The sequence below is a fragment of the Salmo trutta genome, chromosome 13, assembly GCF_901001165.1.
Source record: "Salmo trutta chromosome 13, fSalTru1.1, whole genome shotgun sequence".
NCBI classification, from domain to species: domain Eukaryota; kingdom Metazoa; phylum Chordata; class Actinopteri; order Salmoniformes; family Salmonidae; genus Salmo; species Salmo trutta.
This window is the reverse complement of record NC_042969.1, coordinates 59078434-59094736: the sequence shown is the minus strand read 5'-3', so window position 1 is coordinate 59094736 and position 16303 is coordinate 59078434. Positions and strand designations below refer to the sequence as shown.

Sequence of the window (16303 nt, the reverse complement as noted above, 5' to 3'; positions counted from 1 at the left end):
ATTGGCGGTTGGCATCCAACGTTATGGTGCATGACCGCCACCTACTGTACTGGAGTGTGGGCCAGAGAAACTAAATCCTACCGTCCAGAACCGTTTATCTTAAAAAATATATTTGAGACTATATCTAATGACGTGCTACTGAAAATACTATTTAAACTAATTTCCTGTATCCCCTTCTCCCTCATACTAAATCTCGGCATCTCTTTCCCTCTGATACTGCCCACGCTATAGCAATATATGCTCCGCAGTCTGTTTCCTGGCAATAATCACACTTTCCTGTTGGATGCTTTCCTATCACATTTAAGGTTTTATTCAACAGGCTGTGTCCCACCCTTAATCTTGTAAAAATAGCCTTAATCTTGTAAAAAATAGCCTGTCCCTTCCTGCCCTCCCCTCCCCGACTTTCCTCTGTGCTTGAAATAAATGCCTACCCTTAGTATCTCTATTCCACTGCTCCTGCCATCTCTGTACCATCACTGTCCATGTCAGGCTTTTTGCCTCTGCCTTGCTCATTGAAACTACAACATCAACATCCCCACTTCTAAGTGCTTGTTTAGCCACTACATCAAATGCCTCATTCCCCTCCAACCCCACATGGGCTGAGACCCAAGTAAATCTTATCTGTATACCCATCTGTCTAATCCTGCCATGGGTTTGTAGCACCTCATAAAGCAGGTCTTGTCCGCTACGTGACCTAAATGACTGGAGACTCATTAACACTGCACATGAGTCAGAGCAAATAACTACTCTGTCTGGCTTGACTTCCTCCACCCACTGCAAGGCCAACAGTATGGCCATCAGCTCTGCCGTTTATACAGCCAGATCATCTGTAATATGCTTCCTGACTTCCACCCCGCATTCCTGAACTACAAATGCTGACCCAGTACATCCTGTCCTTGGATCTTTTGAGCCATCTGTGTAAATGGCCACAAAATCCTGTTAAACAGTGTTCAGACCTCTATTAAACAAATCAGATGGATCAAGACCCTCCATATCTTTCTGTAGTCTCTCCAACACTTATAGATCAACTACTGGAGGCGGGAGTAGCCATGCTGGATTTACAGGAATAGCTACCATTGGACTAAACTCCCTTCCATACAGTCCCATCTCCTTCGTCTGGGTATTACCCACTCACCCAAAGCTTGTGTTCTGTCTTTGCTCATGTTCCCAGCATGCCTGTAAAATCCCTTTTTGCAGGATGAGACACCCCATGTCCCTGTAGGTTGACCCAATAATTAATTGCCAGCTGCTGTCTCCTAATCTGTAATGGCATATCCCCCATCTCCACCTGTAGTGCAGCCTCTGGGAGATGTCCGAAAGGCCCCACTACATATTCTGAGTCCTTGACCCTGTATGACATCTAGTCTTTCCAATGATGTCCGGGCTGCCAAACCATACAGTATACTTCCATAGTCTATTACAGATCAGATCAATGCAAAATACATGGTCCTCAATGAGGAACGCCCAGCCCCCCACTCCTTCCCCGTCAGACAGCGCATCACATATAGTACCTTATTACACTTTCCACCACTCTCTCAATGTGTTCTGCCCAGGTCAGTCTAGTGTCAAAGTACACCCCGAGGAACCTGAAGGCCCCCACCCTCTCCAAGTTTCTCCCATATAACCTCAAGCATACCTCATCTCGCACCTTCCTCCTGGTAAAGAACACTGTCTGAGTTTTCCCTACAGAGAACCTGAATCTCCACATTAATGCCCACTGCTCTACCTCATCAATTGCATCCTGTACCTTCCTGACTATGTATAGCACATTGCCTCCCCTCCTCCATAAGGCCCCATCATCTGCAAATAACGACTTTCCAATAGCCGGCTGTACCGGAGAGTAAGCATCATTGATCATGATTGAGAACAACAGAGGACTAATCACTCTCCCCTGTGGTGTACTACTGCTTCACTTCCTGTGTGCTGCCTCCTGAAATACATTCTTCTTATTCGATGATGTTTAACAGCGGTCGGCATCGGCAGCCAATAAATGTTGCATTACCGCCAACTACTGGACTGGAGTACAACTCCCTTTTACTTTGCTTGAAAAAAAATATATGTATTTTTTTAAATTAACAAATACCTTACCATCTAACTCACAATTTACCATCTAACTCACAATCTAACTCACAATTTAAAAAATAAAAAATAACACCACCCTACACCACTATTTAAATCTATTTAGTACTACCTCAGGCGAACAACCTGAAAGGATGGGACACCATAACTTAACCTGTAACTCTTCTGATGTCAAGTCTCGCACACCCAAATACCTCTCTGCAGCTGCCACCACAACCTCAATTTTCTGCGACTTATGTTCCATCTCTGCAGTACAGTTGATAACCATAAATGCTATAAAATCCAATCTTACTGAAACATATATCACTTGTTCACCTATCACTATGTACTGGTACATATCTACTACTCACAACACTCCTCTCAGGATCCCTCCCCCGTGACCCATCTTCCTCTACTTTCTTCACTGCCTCAGCATTTGACAATTTCTGCACTACTCTAAACCTGGAAATCTCAACCTGCCTCTCTCCACAGGACATTTCTGATCGCCAGCCCCATGGGCACCCTCACAATTAACACATACCCCTACTTTCCCCAATGCTACACATTCCTTTGTCTCATGCCCTTCTGCACACTTCTCACACCTAGGAACCTCCTCCTACACACTGCTACCACATGCCCATAATCTTGACACTTGTAATTTAAGTAGTAATGAGTGACAAATTGTGACGTTTCACTACTGATGAACACTACATATTTCCTCCTCAAATCACTACAAAATTATTCCTTAATGACCACTGTGTAACCCACATTCTCTATTGAATTACTACAAAATGCCTACACATTACTGCTGTATGCCTACTCAATCCCGATAGAATTACTATTGCTATCTGTGTGTGCAGTGTTGTGCCACTGCAGATCACCACTGAACTGCTTCTGATCCTTTTTCATTTCCTACTACAGTGTATTTGGAAAGTATTCAGACCCCTTGACTTTTTCCACATTTTCTTACGTTACAGCCTTATTCTAAGGACATGATTTGGAAAGGCACACACCTGTCTATATAAGGTCCCACAATTTACAGTGCATGTCAGAGCAAAACAATTCCACAGCCTTGAAGGTCCCCAAGAACAGTAGCCTCCATCATTCTTAAATGGAAGAAGTTTGGAACCACCAAGACTCTTTCTAGAGCTGGCCGCCGGGCCAAACTGAGCAATCAAGGGAGAAGGACCTTGGTCAGGGAGGTGACCAAGAACCCGATGGTCACTCTGACAGAGCTCCAGAGTTCCTCTGTGGAGATGGCAGAACCTTCCAGAAGGACAACAATCTCTGCAGCACTCCACCAATCAGGCCTTTATGGTAGAGAGGCCAGGCAGAAGCCACTCCTCAGAAAAAGTCACATAACAGTCTGCTTGGAGTTTGCCAAAAGGCACCTAAGGACTCTCAGACCTCGAGAAACAACATTCCCTGGTTTGATGAAACCAAGATTCAACTACTTGGCCTGAATTCCGAGCGTCACGTCTGGAGGAAACCAGGTACCATCCCTACGGTGAAGCATGGTGGTGGCAGCATCATGATGTGGGAATGTTTTTCAGCGGCAGGGACTCGGAGGCTACTCAGGATCGAGGGAAAGATGAACAGAGCAAAGTACAGAGAGATCCTTGATGAAAACCTGCTCCAGAGCGCTCAGGACCTCAGACTGGGGTGAAGGTTCACCTTCCAACAGGACAACGACCCTAAGCACACAGCCAAGACAATGCAATAGTGGCTTCAGGACAAGTCTCTGAATGTCCTTGAGTGGCCCAGCCAGAACCCTGACTTGAACCAGATCGAACATCTCTGGAGAGACCTGAAAATAGCTGTCCAGCAACGCTTCCCATCTAACCTGACAGAGCTTGAGAGGATCTACAGAGAAGAATGGGAGAAACTTCCCAAATACAGGTGTGCCAAGCTTGTAGCGTCATGCCCAGGAAGACTCGAGGCTGTAATCGCTGCCAAAGGTGCTTCAACAAAGTACTGAGTAAAGGGTCTGAATATTTACGTAAATGTGATATTTCAGTTTGTTTTTCTTTATACATTTGCTCGATTTCTAAAAACCTGTTTTTGCTTTGTCATTATGGGGTATTGTGTGTAGACTGATGAGGGAAAAAAATATTTTACAAATTTTAGAGTAAAGCTGTAAAGGAACAAAATGTGGAAAAGTCAAGGGATCTGAATGCTTTCCGAATGCACTGTAAGCCCTTTTGTATTAATATTGAAAAATGACATATTTATTACTTTTTGCCTAATAAAAATGTACTATTGACGTCTTATTTCACTACTGTGTCACCACAAGACTAGTGTACATGTTATTTCCTCAAGTTTCTAACTTTAGTTACATAATCAAACCATAAATAATAAGCTTATAAACTTAATTTAAATTTGTATATTTTATCAAATTAATTACATATTAAATTACATGTTTATACATTTTTATTAATCCCTTTGTATTTGTATTTGTATTTATTATGGATCCCCATTAGCTGCTGCCAAGGTAGCAGCTAGTCTTCCTGTGGTCCAGCAAAACTAAGGCAGTTTATACAATTATAAAAAATATTACAGTGCCATGCAAAAGTATTCACCCCCTTGGCATTCTTCCTATTTTGTTGCATTTACAACCTGTAATTTAAATAGATTTTTATTTTGATTTCATGTAATGGACATACACAAAATAGTCCAAATTGGTGAAGTGAAATGAAAAAAATGACTAGTTTGCAAAAATACAAAACATTCAAAAACTGAAAAGTGGCGCGTGCATGTGTATTCACCCCCTTTGCTATGAAGCTCCTAAATAAGATTACCTTGCAACCAATTACCTTCAGAAGTCACATAATTAGTTAAATAAAGTCCACCTGTGTGCAATCTAAGTGTCACATGATCTGTCACATGATCTCAGTATATATACACCTATTCTGAAAGGCCCCCGAGTTTTCAACACCACTAAGCAAGGGGCACCACCAAGCAAGTGGCACCATGAAGACCAAGGAGCTCTCCAAACAGGTCAGGGACAAAGTTGTGGAGAAGTACAGATCAGGGTTGGGTTATAAAAAAAAATCTAAAGCTTTGAACATCCCACAGAACACCATTAAATCCATTATTAAAAAATGGAAAGAATATGGCACCACAACAAACCTGCCAAGAGAGGGCCGCCCACCAAAACTCACAGACCAGGCAAGGAGGGCATTAATCAGAGAGGCAACAAAGAGACCAAAGATAACCCTGAAGGAGCTGCAAAGCTGCAAAGCTCCACAGCGGAGATTGGGAGATTTACAGTTCTTTTGTGTTTCTTCCATTTGCGAATAATCGCACTAACTGTTGTCACCTTCTCACCAAGCTGCTTGGCGATGGTCTTGTAGCCCATTCCAGCCTTGTGTAGGTCTACAATCTTGTCCCTGACATCCTTGGAGAGCTCTTTGGTCTTGGCCATGGTGGAGAGTTTGGAATCTGATTGATTGCTTCTGTGGACAGGTGTCTTTTATACAGGTAACAAGCTGAGATTAGGAGCACTCCCTTTAAGAATGTGCTCCTAATCTCAGCTCGTTACCTGTATAAAAGATACCTGGGAGCCAGAATTTTTTCTGATTGAGAGGGGGTCAAATACTTATTTCCCTCATTAAAATGCAAATCAATTTATAACATTTTTTACATGCATTTTTCTGGATTTTTTTGTTGTTATTCTGTCTCTCACTGTTCAAATAAACCTACCAATAAAATTAGACTGATAATTTCTTTGTCAGTGGGCAAACGTACAAAATCAGCAGGGGATCAAATACTTTTTGATGTAGTAAAAAGTTATAAAAACAGCTAAATAACAGCATAAAAAGAGTTCATAAAACATAAAGGATAGTTAAACATACAGCACAAGGGCTATGAAAGACTGCATGATGAAGGATGGAAGATGATTACATACAGGATTGTCAAACGTTATCTAGGTAACAACAACCAACTACTTCTGGATTTGTCTTCTTCTGTGGTCTTGAGCACAGAAATCCACGAGCTGCAAAACTTTAAAATGAAATAAAAATACAATTATACCTGCACACTGAATCCCTGGTGAAGTGAAAATAATTAAAATAATTGAATAATGAAGTAAGCTTTATGCAACATCTATTTGAGTGAGAACCCAATACACCTCTTTGTTTGGGTCATTTTTCTCTGCCACACATATTTTAACTTGCCGCCCGTGTTGCCGCCAGAGTTTTCAAGATTTTTCATAAACTGTATGGGGCTTCGCCAGGGTTTGCAGCTCCCTGCGTGTAAGGCCCGTAACACATAGTCCAACTGGGACTTGAACACGGATCTCTGTCAGTCTAACACCTTAACCGTAACACCAAGAGGTCCAAACCTGTTGACGAGGTTGCTTTGTAGTCTACTAGGCCACTAGTAACACTCGTTTTCTTAGCCTATCATATTATGTAGCCAACCCACTGGGCAAAAACGTCAATTCAACATCTATTTAATGTTGGTTCAATGTAATTTCATTGAAATGACGTGGAAACAACATTGATTCAACCAGTGTGTGCCCAGCGGGAAGCCTACTGGCATCGAGTTGAATTGCCCTAAGAATGCATGAGCAGAATCCATGAGCTGTGCCCCAAAATACTTTGTTTGGAAATGACAATGGGAAAAAAATATGAATTTGATTTGTCATGTATCCAAAGAAATTAGCTATAATTTCTGCAGGCACAGCTGCAGGTTCATCTCTGAATATGTTATTGTTATACTGTGGTCAAGAGTCTGCACACACAGTTCTGGACCATTCAATTGGATGATACTGAAGATAGCCTCTGAATTCTTTTGTTTGGATGAGGATCATGCTGTCAAAAAGCTCCTTTCATATAGGCTACGGTACCTCTAAAAGTAAACTGATCAACTATTTGCATGTAATACAATAAGCCCATAAATGCTAGCCAGAAGAACAGAAATTATGGACCAAGGATAATTTAAAACACACTTTCATTGTCTGATGTGTATGTCCATCTAATAGGAAGATTGAACAATGTGTGTAGTGTGCACATATTTGTATTTTTGTTCTCTGTGTTTAAACCAGAAGACTGCAGTGGAAGGAGAAGCAGACCCGTTGTAGGCCAAACATAGCTAAAGTGGGTCTTTAACTTTACAAAACGGGTAACAAAAGATACAACTCAATGTTTACTGCATATAGTAAAATGTGATGTATTTTTCCATTTTATTGTAGACATAAATCTCAAAGACAGCAGCATTTGAAAATGTTATAATTTCATGTTTTAAATAGCTTTAAAAGGAAGCTACAATAATAATATAGTATGGTCCTTCACTGAAGGTATATCATATTTTGCCTTTTTTGTTTTATGACATACAAACTGGAATGAGAAATCAAACATATACAGACATCTGACAAACAATAGAGCACTCTTCCCATTATGAATAATATATATTTTTTAAATCAACTATGAAATTATTACAAACAAAGGACTTGTTCTTTATACAAAGTATTTTTGATGCACCATAATATACCATTTCACACATCATGTGTTTTTATTGAATTTGGCTGTACTTACAATTCTCTGTAGCCATATAATTCCTTTAAAACACTACATAAAACGTACAGAACAGAGAAAAAAATCCCCTCTTACACTGATTTTCCTCAGATCAGATTCCTGACCATGGTCTGCTAAACTAAATTTTACACAAAGAAAGTGTACACTCAAACTCTGTTATTTTTTTTAGGAACACTAAAATGTCTGGTTCATTCTTACTACTAATTATGCTGGTTGCTTTTTTGTTACAAAGTATATTCTTCAATTTAATGTCTGTCAATGTCTAATCTCAAAAACCCAAAACTAAAATGTTGCGTAATTGCATCAGATTATGTTACGTAGTCTGCCCACGAGAGATTAGTCAATGGCAGACCTAATCCCCTGTATCATTTGAATGATTATGGGTGAACTTACATTTTCATCTTTAAGCATATCAGTCCCACAAATCATTAATCAATAATAAGATAGCAGATAAAGTTTGACACATTTTTTACAGGCAGTAAACACAATCTCACATTTAGAAAAATACTTATTTTTCCCAAGGAAATTAAACAAAAGAGCAAACCACAAGCAAGGTATCCACAAGCAAGGTATTTTACAAAGTTTTCCATCTTGTCCACCTAATCAAATGTTTTACACAAACCCTTTTTACTCAAAAATAATACGCACTGTAAGTCGTTGTCTTGCAATGATAATGTCACATGTTATGGTACGAATAGTATGCCTTTAGACTAACTTTATTAGCCCAGTTCATTTATTGGCTCTGAGTCTCTGACTGTATAGTTCTGGGTTATATGCTGGAAAATTGAGGTATATTTAACCGCAATGGTGTTTGTCAGTAGGTTTTATGCAAAGTAATTGCTTTTAGGAGAGAATAATATTTTGCATACAGTACCTTTGTCTATTTTAACAAAACAACACATGTACATCCTGAGGTAGCTAGATCTCTATTGGTTCAAACTTCTCTAGTGGTTGTAAAACATCAAGTCACAGGCCAGTGTCCTATGACTTGTCCGGGTTAGTTAGTGCACTCTTCATTTCCAAACTAGGGTTTCCCTGCTTTTCTCTAAAGCACGGTCGGGTCGGGGTGGTTAAGAATCCACTACACTACCCCTCCCAAAGTTATCTCTGTCTTCATGTCTCCTCGCTAGCACTCTTGGTAAACACACTCTCCCGACACTGGCGCAGGTTGCTTGTTAGCGTCACACTTCTCCGACTCGACAGTCTTGCCGGTGTAGTCTATACAGACAACACTGCGTCGGCGTTCCCCCTGGCCACAAGTTCGTGAACAGGACGACCAAGGCCCCATTTGCCAAATGGGGCATGGCAGATCAGCACAGGGTCTGATATCTGTGGGTTTCAGGTCCTTATCGCAAGTATTGGAATGGAAACCAGCATTGTCTCTGCATTCAACATTCCGTCGGGACCACCCGGAGCTGCAACTCTTGGAGCACTCTGACCATTTGCCCAAATGCCACTGGGGCACACTGAAAGCCTGGATCATATGCAACGAAGCCTTTTTCTCTTTGGATTTAGTGAAAGACACATCTTTGGGGATAAAGAATGTGTATTTGACCTTGGGTGGAGATGCCTCCCCAGCAGTGGCCAGCAACTGGATTGTGACAGCCTCCCTCAATTGTCTGAAGCTTTGGATTCTCTCCAAGGTGGTGGACGAGCCACTGTACTTCAGCACAGCCCCGAGAACAGGAATATCCTGCTCCACTGTGGACACAGAGAAGTTACCATTCAGTATGTAGCCACCGCTCTCTCGCTTGATCGCCAGGTAGTTTCCATCGTGTGTGATGTTTCTATGGCTGCGCTGTTTGATGTCAATATTGGTAGCCCCGACAGGAATGGTCACAATGTCGCTATATCCATAACTGAAAGAAAAAAGCAAATGTCTCATTACAGCTGTAATCACATCAGCAGCACAAAAGACAATCAACCAATAATGCTTTCTAAATATGATTGTTATTTAGTCTGTATCATTATAAGACGATAATAGCTAAGACATTAGGGTCATAAATGCTTGTTACCATAATTGCAATTGGAATATTTAGGTGTACTCACGTGGCTTTGTTGTATGAACCAGTGATCTTCCTGCAACTGAGGCCATTCCCACCACACAAGCCACACTTGTCAAGCCTCTTGTTTGAGCCGATCTCTTGGTCACAGCCCGCCTTGACACATTGGCCTTGTACACAGACAGACGTAGTGTCAGGACCACATGTCGTGCCGTCGACAACCTATGGACCACACATTCAAACTTAAGGTCTCAATTTACTTAACACTGTGATCCACCAAACAGTGAAGGCAAGCTGTAAAATATGTATTTACAGTGGCCAACATTCTACAGATGATTTTTAGTGAACGTACCTTGGCTTCAAAGACTTTGAATTCACTGCTGCCTTTGGCCCGGCAGAAGAGTTTACATCTGTCCCGGGGCGACACACCAGCGTACTTTGGAATCCATTGCTTCATGTTCCCCAGAATGTCCAGATAGTTGAAGCTGTTATACTTCTCACACTGCTCCTCTCTAAAACTCTTCCCTAAGGTTGGAGAAAATGACAAAGGGAAAATAATTATCCATCAATCTAATATCAAAGCAGAGACATTTATTGAAAAATCTAGGTTAAAAACACCACTATAGCTCACCACTATATAAATGAAGGGAAATTCTGTAGTGCAAATGCCTAGACAAAATATGGCTCACCATCATTTTCCTCACACATCTGGGGGTTGCAGGACTGGTACTGGACTCTCTGGCCCTCGCAGTACTTGCCGCCGTTCTGGGGCACGGGATCTGTGCACTCCCTGTAGGAGAACTCCACACCCCCTCCACATGTCCTAGAGCACTGTTGCCATGGTCCCCAAGCACCCCAGCCACCATCCACAACCACCTGTGGTAAAGTCAAAACGAAACAGAGTGAGTACTGAGGGCCATGATAACATCAGCCGTCCAACTCAACCACAGTCTAGGCTGAGGCGTCTCTTGGCATGCCATGACTTGGGTAAATCTGTCCGTCAGTGTGGCACGCTTCTGCTGTCTCCCACATTCCTGTTCTATGTGTCACCACTTGCAGAACCCGTGGCGCACTTGGCAAGACTAAAGTGTGTGTGTGTGTGGGTGGTTGTGTGTGTGTGTGTGTGTGTGTGTGTGTGTGTGTGTGTGTGTGTGTGTGTGTGTGTGCATGTAGGTGTGTTTTCACAAGCTTTTACTAGTGGGTGAGAAAAAAGTATATTGACTGCCAGCATGTCAACAGAGCTTGTACTCTCAAAAGTACGGTCTTCCTTACAAAGCAGGAAGGAAATACTCTATCACAGAGAAATTAATCCACATATAGTAACTAACAAGGCATTCTGAGACAGAGTTTTTGTCAAAATGCAATACTACAAGACCAAATGTAGATTTTTTTTCTCCCCTTTTCTGAGAAAAACTAGGGCTTACCTTTGGCTGCATGACCTCGTGGGCTGCCATGCATGCACCGTGCAGACAGCTCCTGTTGGTGGCGCACGTGGTGCCATCCGCCCAGTGAAGGCTGCCATTATTGGTGGTGCAGTGGGGCTTGCCCTCCTCCCTGCACCACAGCTGGCTGCAGACATCACTGTCAGAGGTGTTGGGGCAGTGCACAAACTCCTCCCCAAACATCTGCTGACACTGGCGGTTGAGGCTGTATGTGGTGCCTGGGAGTTCACTGGGTAACGGTAAGATGCTCTCCGGTGGATCCAAGAGGCAGTCGCCTGTGATTGAACACACGAGAGTTCTGTTTTCAAAAAATCAACAGGTTGTATAATGTGGAGACTTGACAGTGACAGAAGCTGACTTTGTTGGAGTCTTCACACAATCACATTCTGGACAGTTGGTGAAGCTTCTCAAACCCATGATCTCTTATTTGGATAAATATTCAATGAGCTTTAGTGTAATGTTGTTCTTGACCTGGTGATCAGACCACATTCTTAGCCACATACACTCTCTTTGGAATCACTGACTAACTGATAAAGAACATATTATTTGCTCGTAACAGCTGTTACTTTTGGCTCGTGAGAACCGAAACCTTCTCTGTCTGTATGACTCAGAGGAAAGAAAGGTCTTGATTAAATGTTACAAAATAATATGAATCTCTTCAAATAACAAACACAATGCCATTCACACCCAATTTCAGATATAAGTAGTAACCACAAACAATCTGGCAGCCAATCTGTAATTTCCTTAGGATGTCTCCAATTTATCTCCATTTTGAGATTTATTAGTGCAAATTTTTGTGACTCTTTTGCATATAAGCAAACCTGCGGTGAGAAACTACAGGTGGAGTTAACATTGTGAACACGTGTGAAGCCTGCAGGTATAATGCTTTATAACTTGTTATAAGCATTATGAGCCTTTGGAATGGCTTACAATAAGTCACTTCTCCTGGAAGTATTTATTGTCGTTGTCAGAGGCCATCATTTCTTTAAGAGGGTAGATATTATAAAAGAAAATACAGAAGTAAAAACTGGGCCCTCATAACAGAGTGGTTTAAACTAGAAGGCTCTAGTAAAAACAGACCTAGAAGGCTTTTAAAAAAATGTATCTACCAGCAACTGCTGAGTTTTAAAAAAAATTATGTGATTTCATTCAGGTCCAGCCTACTGACCTCAACACACAGTATTCATATGTTGTGATATACGTGCAGTAGAATAAAACAAGTACAATAGTTGTAAAAACGTTATTGTAATATCAAATCATTTAAAAGCTTTTAATAAAAATAAACACTAACACTTTCCTCATAGAAAGTGTTACCAAATATGTTTTCTTTGCCTACATCTGAGTTGTCAGTGTTGTTTATCAGCATGACATACCGTGTCCGTTGTCAAAGAACTCTGTGATGTAGAGAGCGCTGCAAGGGGACCAGGGGAAATTCTTGTTGAGGTGAATGAACAGAGGGGCCATCATGTGATGGCCGCCCAGATTCCCAAACATCCTCTCGCAATTCTTGGAGTCGTCGTGTGGCATACTCAGCACGTGGCCTAAAGCAGAACAATACCATTCAAATTAAATTAATACTATTTAAGGTATGCTATGGAAGTAAAGTTGCTAATAGTTTACATCTACTTTAGTCTTGGGGGTGGACTGTATGGTTCATATCAAGTTCGTATCTCATTAAACCACACAGTTATTAGTTGTAAGCTAACACACTTTTGCATAAGCTTTCGGCTCATGGGTGTGCCCCTTTCTGTCAAAATATTTCTGTACATTTAGCAGACCCTTTTTGACAAGAGGAAAAATGTATGTAGACCTATAATATCTTTATATATGGTCAATATAGAAGTTTGAGAAAGTAAAAATTGTTTAATGCACAAGTCATACCAAGTTCATGGGCAGCAGTGAAAGCTGCTTGAAGTCCATTGTCCTCAATGACAGAGCAACTCCTTTTTGGATCGCACGCAGTTCCCACATCAGCAACCCCCAGGGTGTCACAACTCTGATGTCCACAAATATCCTGGAAGACAGACAGCAGCTGTTTCAAACAGTGAATCTTTAGACAGCATTTCTATTTGTCCCTGCTTGTTTTTTTCCTCTTTTCACTTGAGCGCTAATGCCAAAAAAACTTGTTTGTCAATGTTTCCATCATAAAATGAAGCAAATAAATATTCCTGGCAGACAGAAGCAGATCTATGATGTGGGGAAATGAATGGTGTGGTATTAGATATATATTTCAACGACATGCCTCAACATTTTCCCTTCACATGTCAGGCTCGCTTTCTGTGACTGAGATAAATGTTTCCTGGGGCCTATGACCGAAACCACAAGACATAACCATACATGATTCAAAGGACATCTGGACTCAAGAGTGACATGCTGAATTCAACTCAGCACAGTGTACACCTTGTTTTGCAGAAGCATAGCTCACTGGAGCAGCACTTGTGCAAACTACTTCCAATTTAAGTCTCAAGTTTTTGGGTTTCTCTTATGGAGAGGCATGTGGCACACATTCTTCGGCAGGTCAAATTCAGGGCAGCAACATTACACCCATACTCTGGCCGTTTTAGGGATGTCATCATCACTCAAGGCTGATTTGTAGCAATTCTAAAAATAGCTCATAGGAGAGCATTCAGCCCTATATGTTTTGAAGCTCATCCGATCTGATTCAGCCAATTGTATTTCATTAGAGGATACATAATCAAATATATCACTGTTTGCTTACATTATTTCATTAACTCTCCAAACCATATGGTAACATCGTTATGGAATATGGGGTTATGGAGATCCTGTGACATTGATGTAATGTGTGACAGTATACATATGGGGCAGGCAGTGCTCACCTCTCGGGTGAAAAGTAGAGCAGTGTCGTAGTGCTCAGGATGCCTCTGGCTGGCCGGGTTGAACTGTTGTTGCCAGGCACAGAAATTGCGCAGTGCGACTCCCCCGTTATTGGAGAGTGACGGTCCAACCTCCTCGTCTTCCACCACCACCATCTTCACCACCACCATGTGGACAGAGTTCTTGATACTGGGATGTTTGTAAAGCTGGGCTGCCATAGAGACCAAGGTCAGGATATAATGCTGGAGCAAGGGAGGACAACCAGCATTAGGGAGGTTTACAAGGTGGTGATGATTTAGGCTAAAACTGGAGGGAAAAAACCTAAGTGAGTGAAATAACGAAGTAAACACACACATATGTTTTCCCCCCGTTTAAAAAAAAAATAGGAAGTATCTTTAAAAATGTCTAATGCTCATGCTCTTTATCACTTGCATGACCCCAACATTGTTTAATTGTGATGATTTAGTAGCTAAGTCATAATGAATGCGGAACGAAATTACTGCCAAAGCATAATTCTCCCGCCTGACCTTATCAGAGGTTTCCCAATCCCGTCATTACTCTCTATGCACTCTTCCTTTTAAAATGATCTCATTACTCCAACTTAGTTTACGCCATGCAGATCAGCTAATCAGCAAGTGTGGAGTGCATAGTCTGGCATGACAGTACAGATCAAAAACATTGTTTCTGCACCCAAAATATAGGCTATAATTATTTTCAATTGAAACAGAAATTCGTTTTTCCATAAAACATTTTGGCTGTGGGTGTTTTCGCATTGGGGGTTGGATTAAATGCAATAAAATAAATTAGTCAACATAGGCTATATTAATCGAATATATCCTACCTTTATCTCATCTCCATAGAAATGTGTCATGGACGCGTCTGCAACCACCAGAGTCTCAATAAATCGTGGTGCTGATACAAAGCGTTTCCCTCGTAATTGTCTCTCAGGATCTTTTTCCTCATGAATAAAACTGTCCTTGTCAGCTTTTACACGACTCTTCTCACTCAGTTGACCAAATACAGTTTGAGTGTCATGTGGTGCTTCTGTGGGTGTCGTCCTTTTGATAAAATGTAACTGTTCAGTGGACCTCTCCCTTCTCCCTGAGCCGAGCACTTTGGGCTCAATGAAATACTCATCCCCGTCTGTAACAAACGATCCAAGGATGCCATAACAGAGACTGACCGCAACAACAGAATCTTGGTTGGAGTCCACAGTCCCCGAGTAAAAACAGCTCCTCAAATCTCTTTCCGTCTCCTCAGTCTTGTTTATCAAGTTGTGAAAGTCCGGTTCAGTCTCAGAGGTTTGTCTGCCATGGGCACCTGAGGCGCTGCGTAAAGTGTGGAGATCGTTTGCTTTGATGCGTTGAATTGTCATTGTAGTAGATAAGAAACTGTTATCCGGGCTTAAATTCAAAGTGAAATCTCGGCCAAAGGCACTGAGTCTAAATCTCGGCTGTTCTTCACTTCGTTTCCAAAAACGACCACTGCTTCTTCCATTTAACCTGACAGGTACAATTTCCTCAGAATCAAACAATTTAGAAAGTGATTTGTCGATTACGCACAGGACTAGTAAAACGAAACACCTATTTGAACACATATTCTGCAATGGAAATTGCACAAAAAAATGTTTAAAACAAAAACAACCTTTCAACCAAAATTCCGGACCAAGCCCATACGCAGCTGTACACGTCAATTGATAATGTCTGTAGTCGGTAGAAAATCTCGAGTCACTTAACTATTTGTTTGTCTTAGGGACCTCACAACTAAAATATTTTTTCATCAGTATAATGTGACAAAAACCCACTGCTGTATAGTCAGTCTGTGTCGATAATGTTTGATATTTTTGGTTTAATTGTGTGATCTTCATGCTATTATAGCGGAGCTAAAATACTGTTCTACCACTCGGCAGCACCACTGAATACTAGGAGTAGCGGAGGTATTTATACTTTCTTGTATACCACTCGTTGCCTCAAATTCTCCTCCCACTCGTACCTCATGAGAAACTCTTGGATAAAACGGATCCAATGAGAAGAGACCGACACTCCCCCCTTCTGAAATAGCTGCAGTTTGACAACCCTGTAACTAACATTAACTCGGCATAGACCTACAGCACAGGACGCTGCAACCTGGATACCCAAATTATAATGTAAGGGCTCCGTCAGTTGTTTTAAACTTTGAGTGACTGCCAGTGCAGTGGCCCCCAAGCGACTCCCATAAGTAGGCTATAGCATACCCACCACGACCATGGTCCTCATCAGTCGAATAAATCAATGATAAAGAGATGTCATGGAACACATTAGAGAATTATGTTTAAGAGATAAGACTCTTATCTGGTCATTCCCGCGCGTAAAGGGAATCTCATTATTTTGTCATCCAATACTACCACCTTGTGGATGAAAAGCTTCCACAGTACCTTATCTAAATATTT

At 41.5% G+C, this 16303-nt stretch overlaps 1 protein-coding gene across 1 annotated transcript; it reads right to left on the bottom strand.

The window, feature by feature from the left end:
* Positions 1-7205: 7205 nt before the first annotated feature.
* Positions 7206-15805, bottom strand: LOC115206177 (A disintegrin and metalloproteinase with thrombospondin motifs 8). Its single transcript, XM_029772855.1, has 9 exons — positions 14717-15805; positions 13878-14117; positions 12922-13054; positions 12414-12581; positions 11023-11315; positions 10288-10474; positions 9951-10123; positions 9645-9820; positions 7206-9454 (listed from the first exon to the last, which is right to left on the bottom strand). The coding sequence occupies exons 1-9, from the start codon at positions 15470-15472 to the stop codon at positions 8722-8724; spliced, it is 2859 nt and encodes a 952-aa protein (XP_029628715.1). The 5' UTR covers positions 15473-15805; the 3' UTR covers positions 7206-8721.
* Positions 15806-16303: the final 498 nt, after the last annotated feature.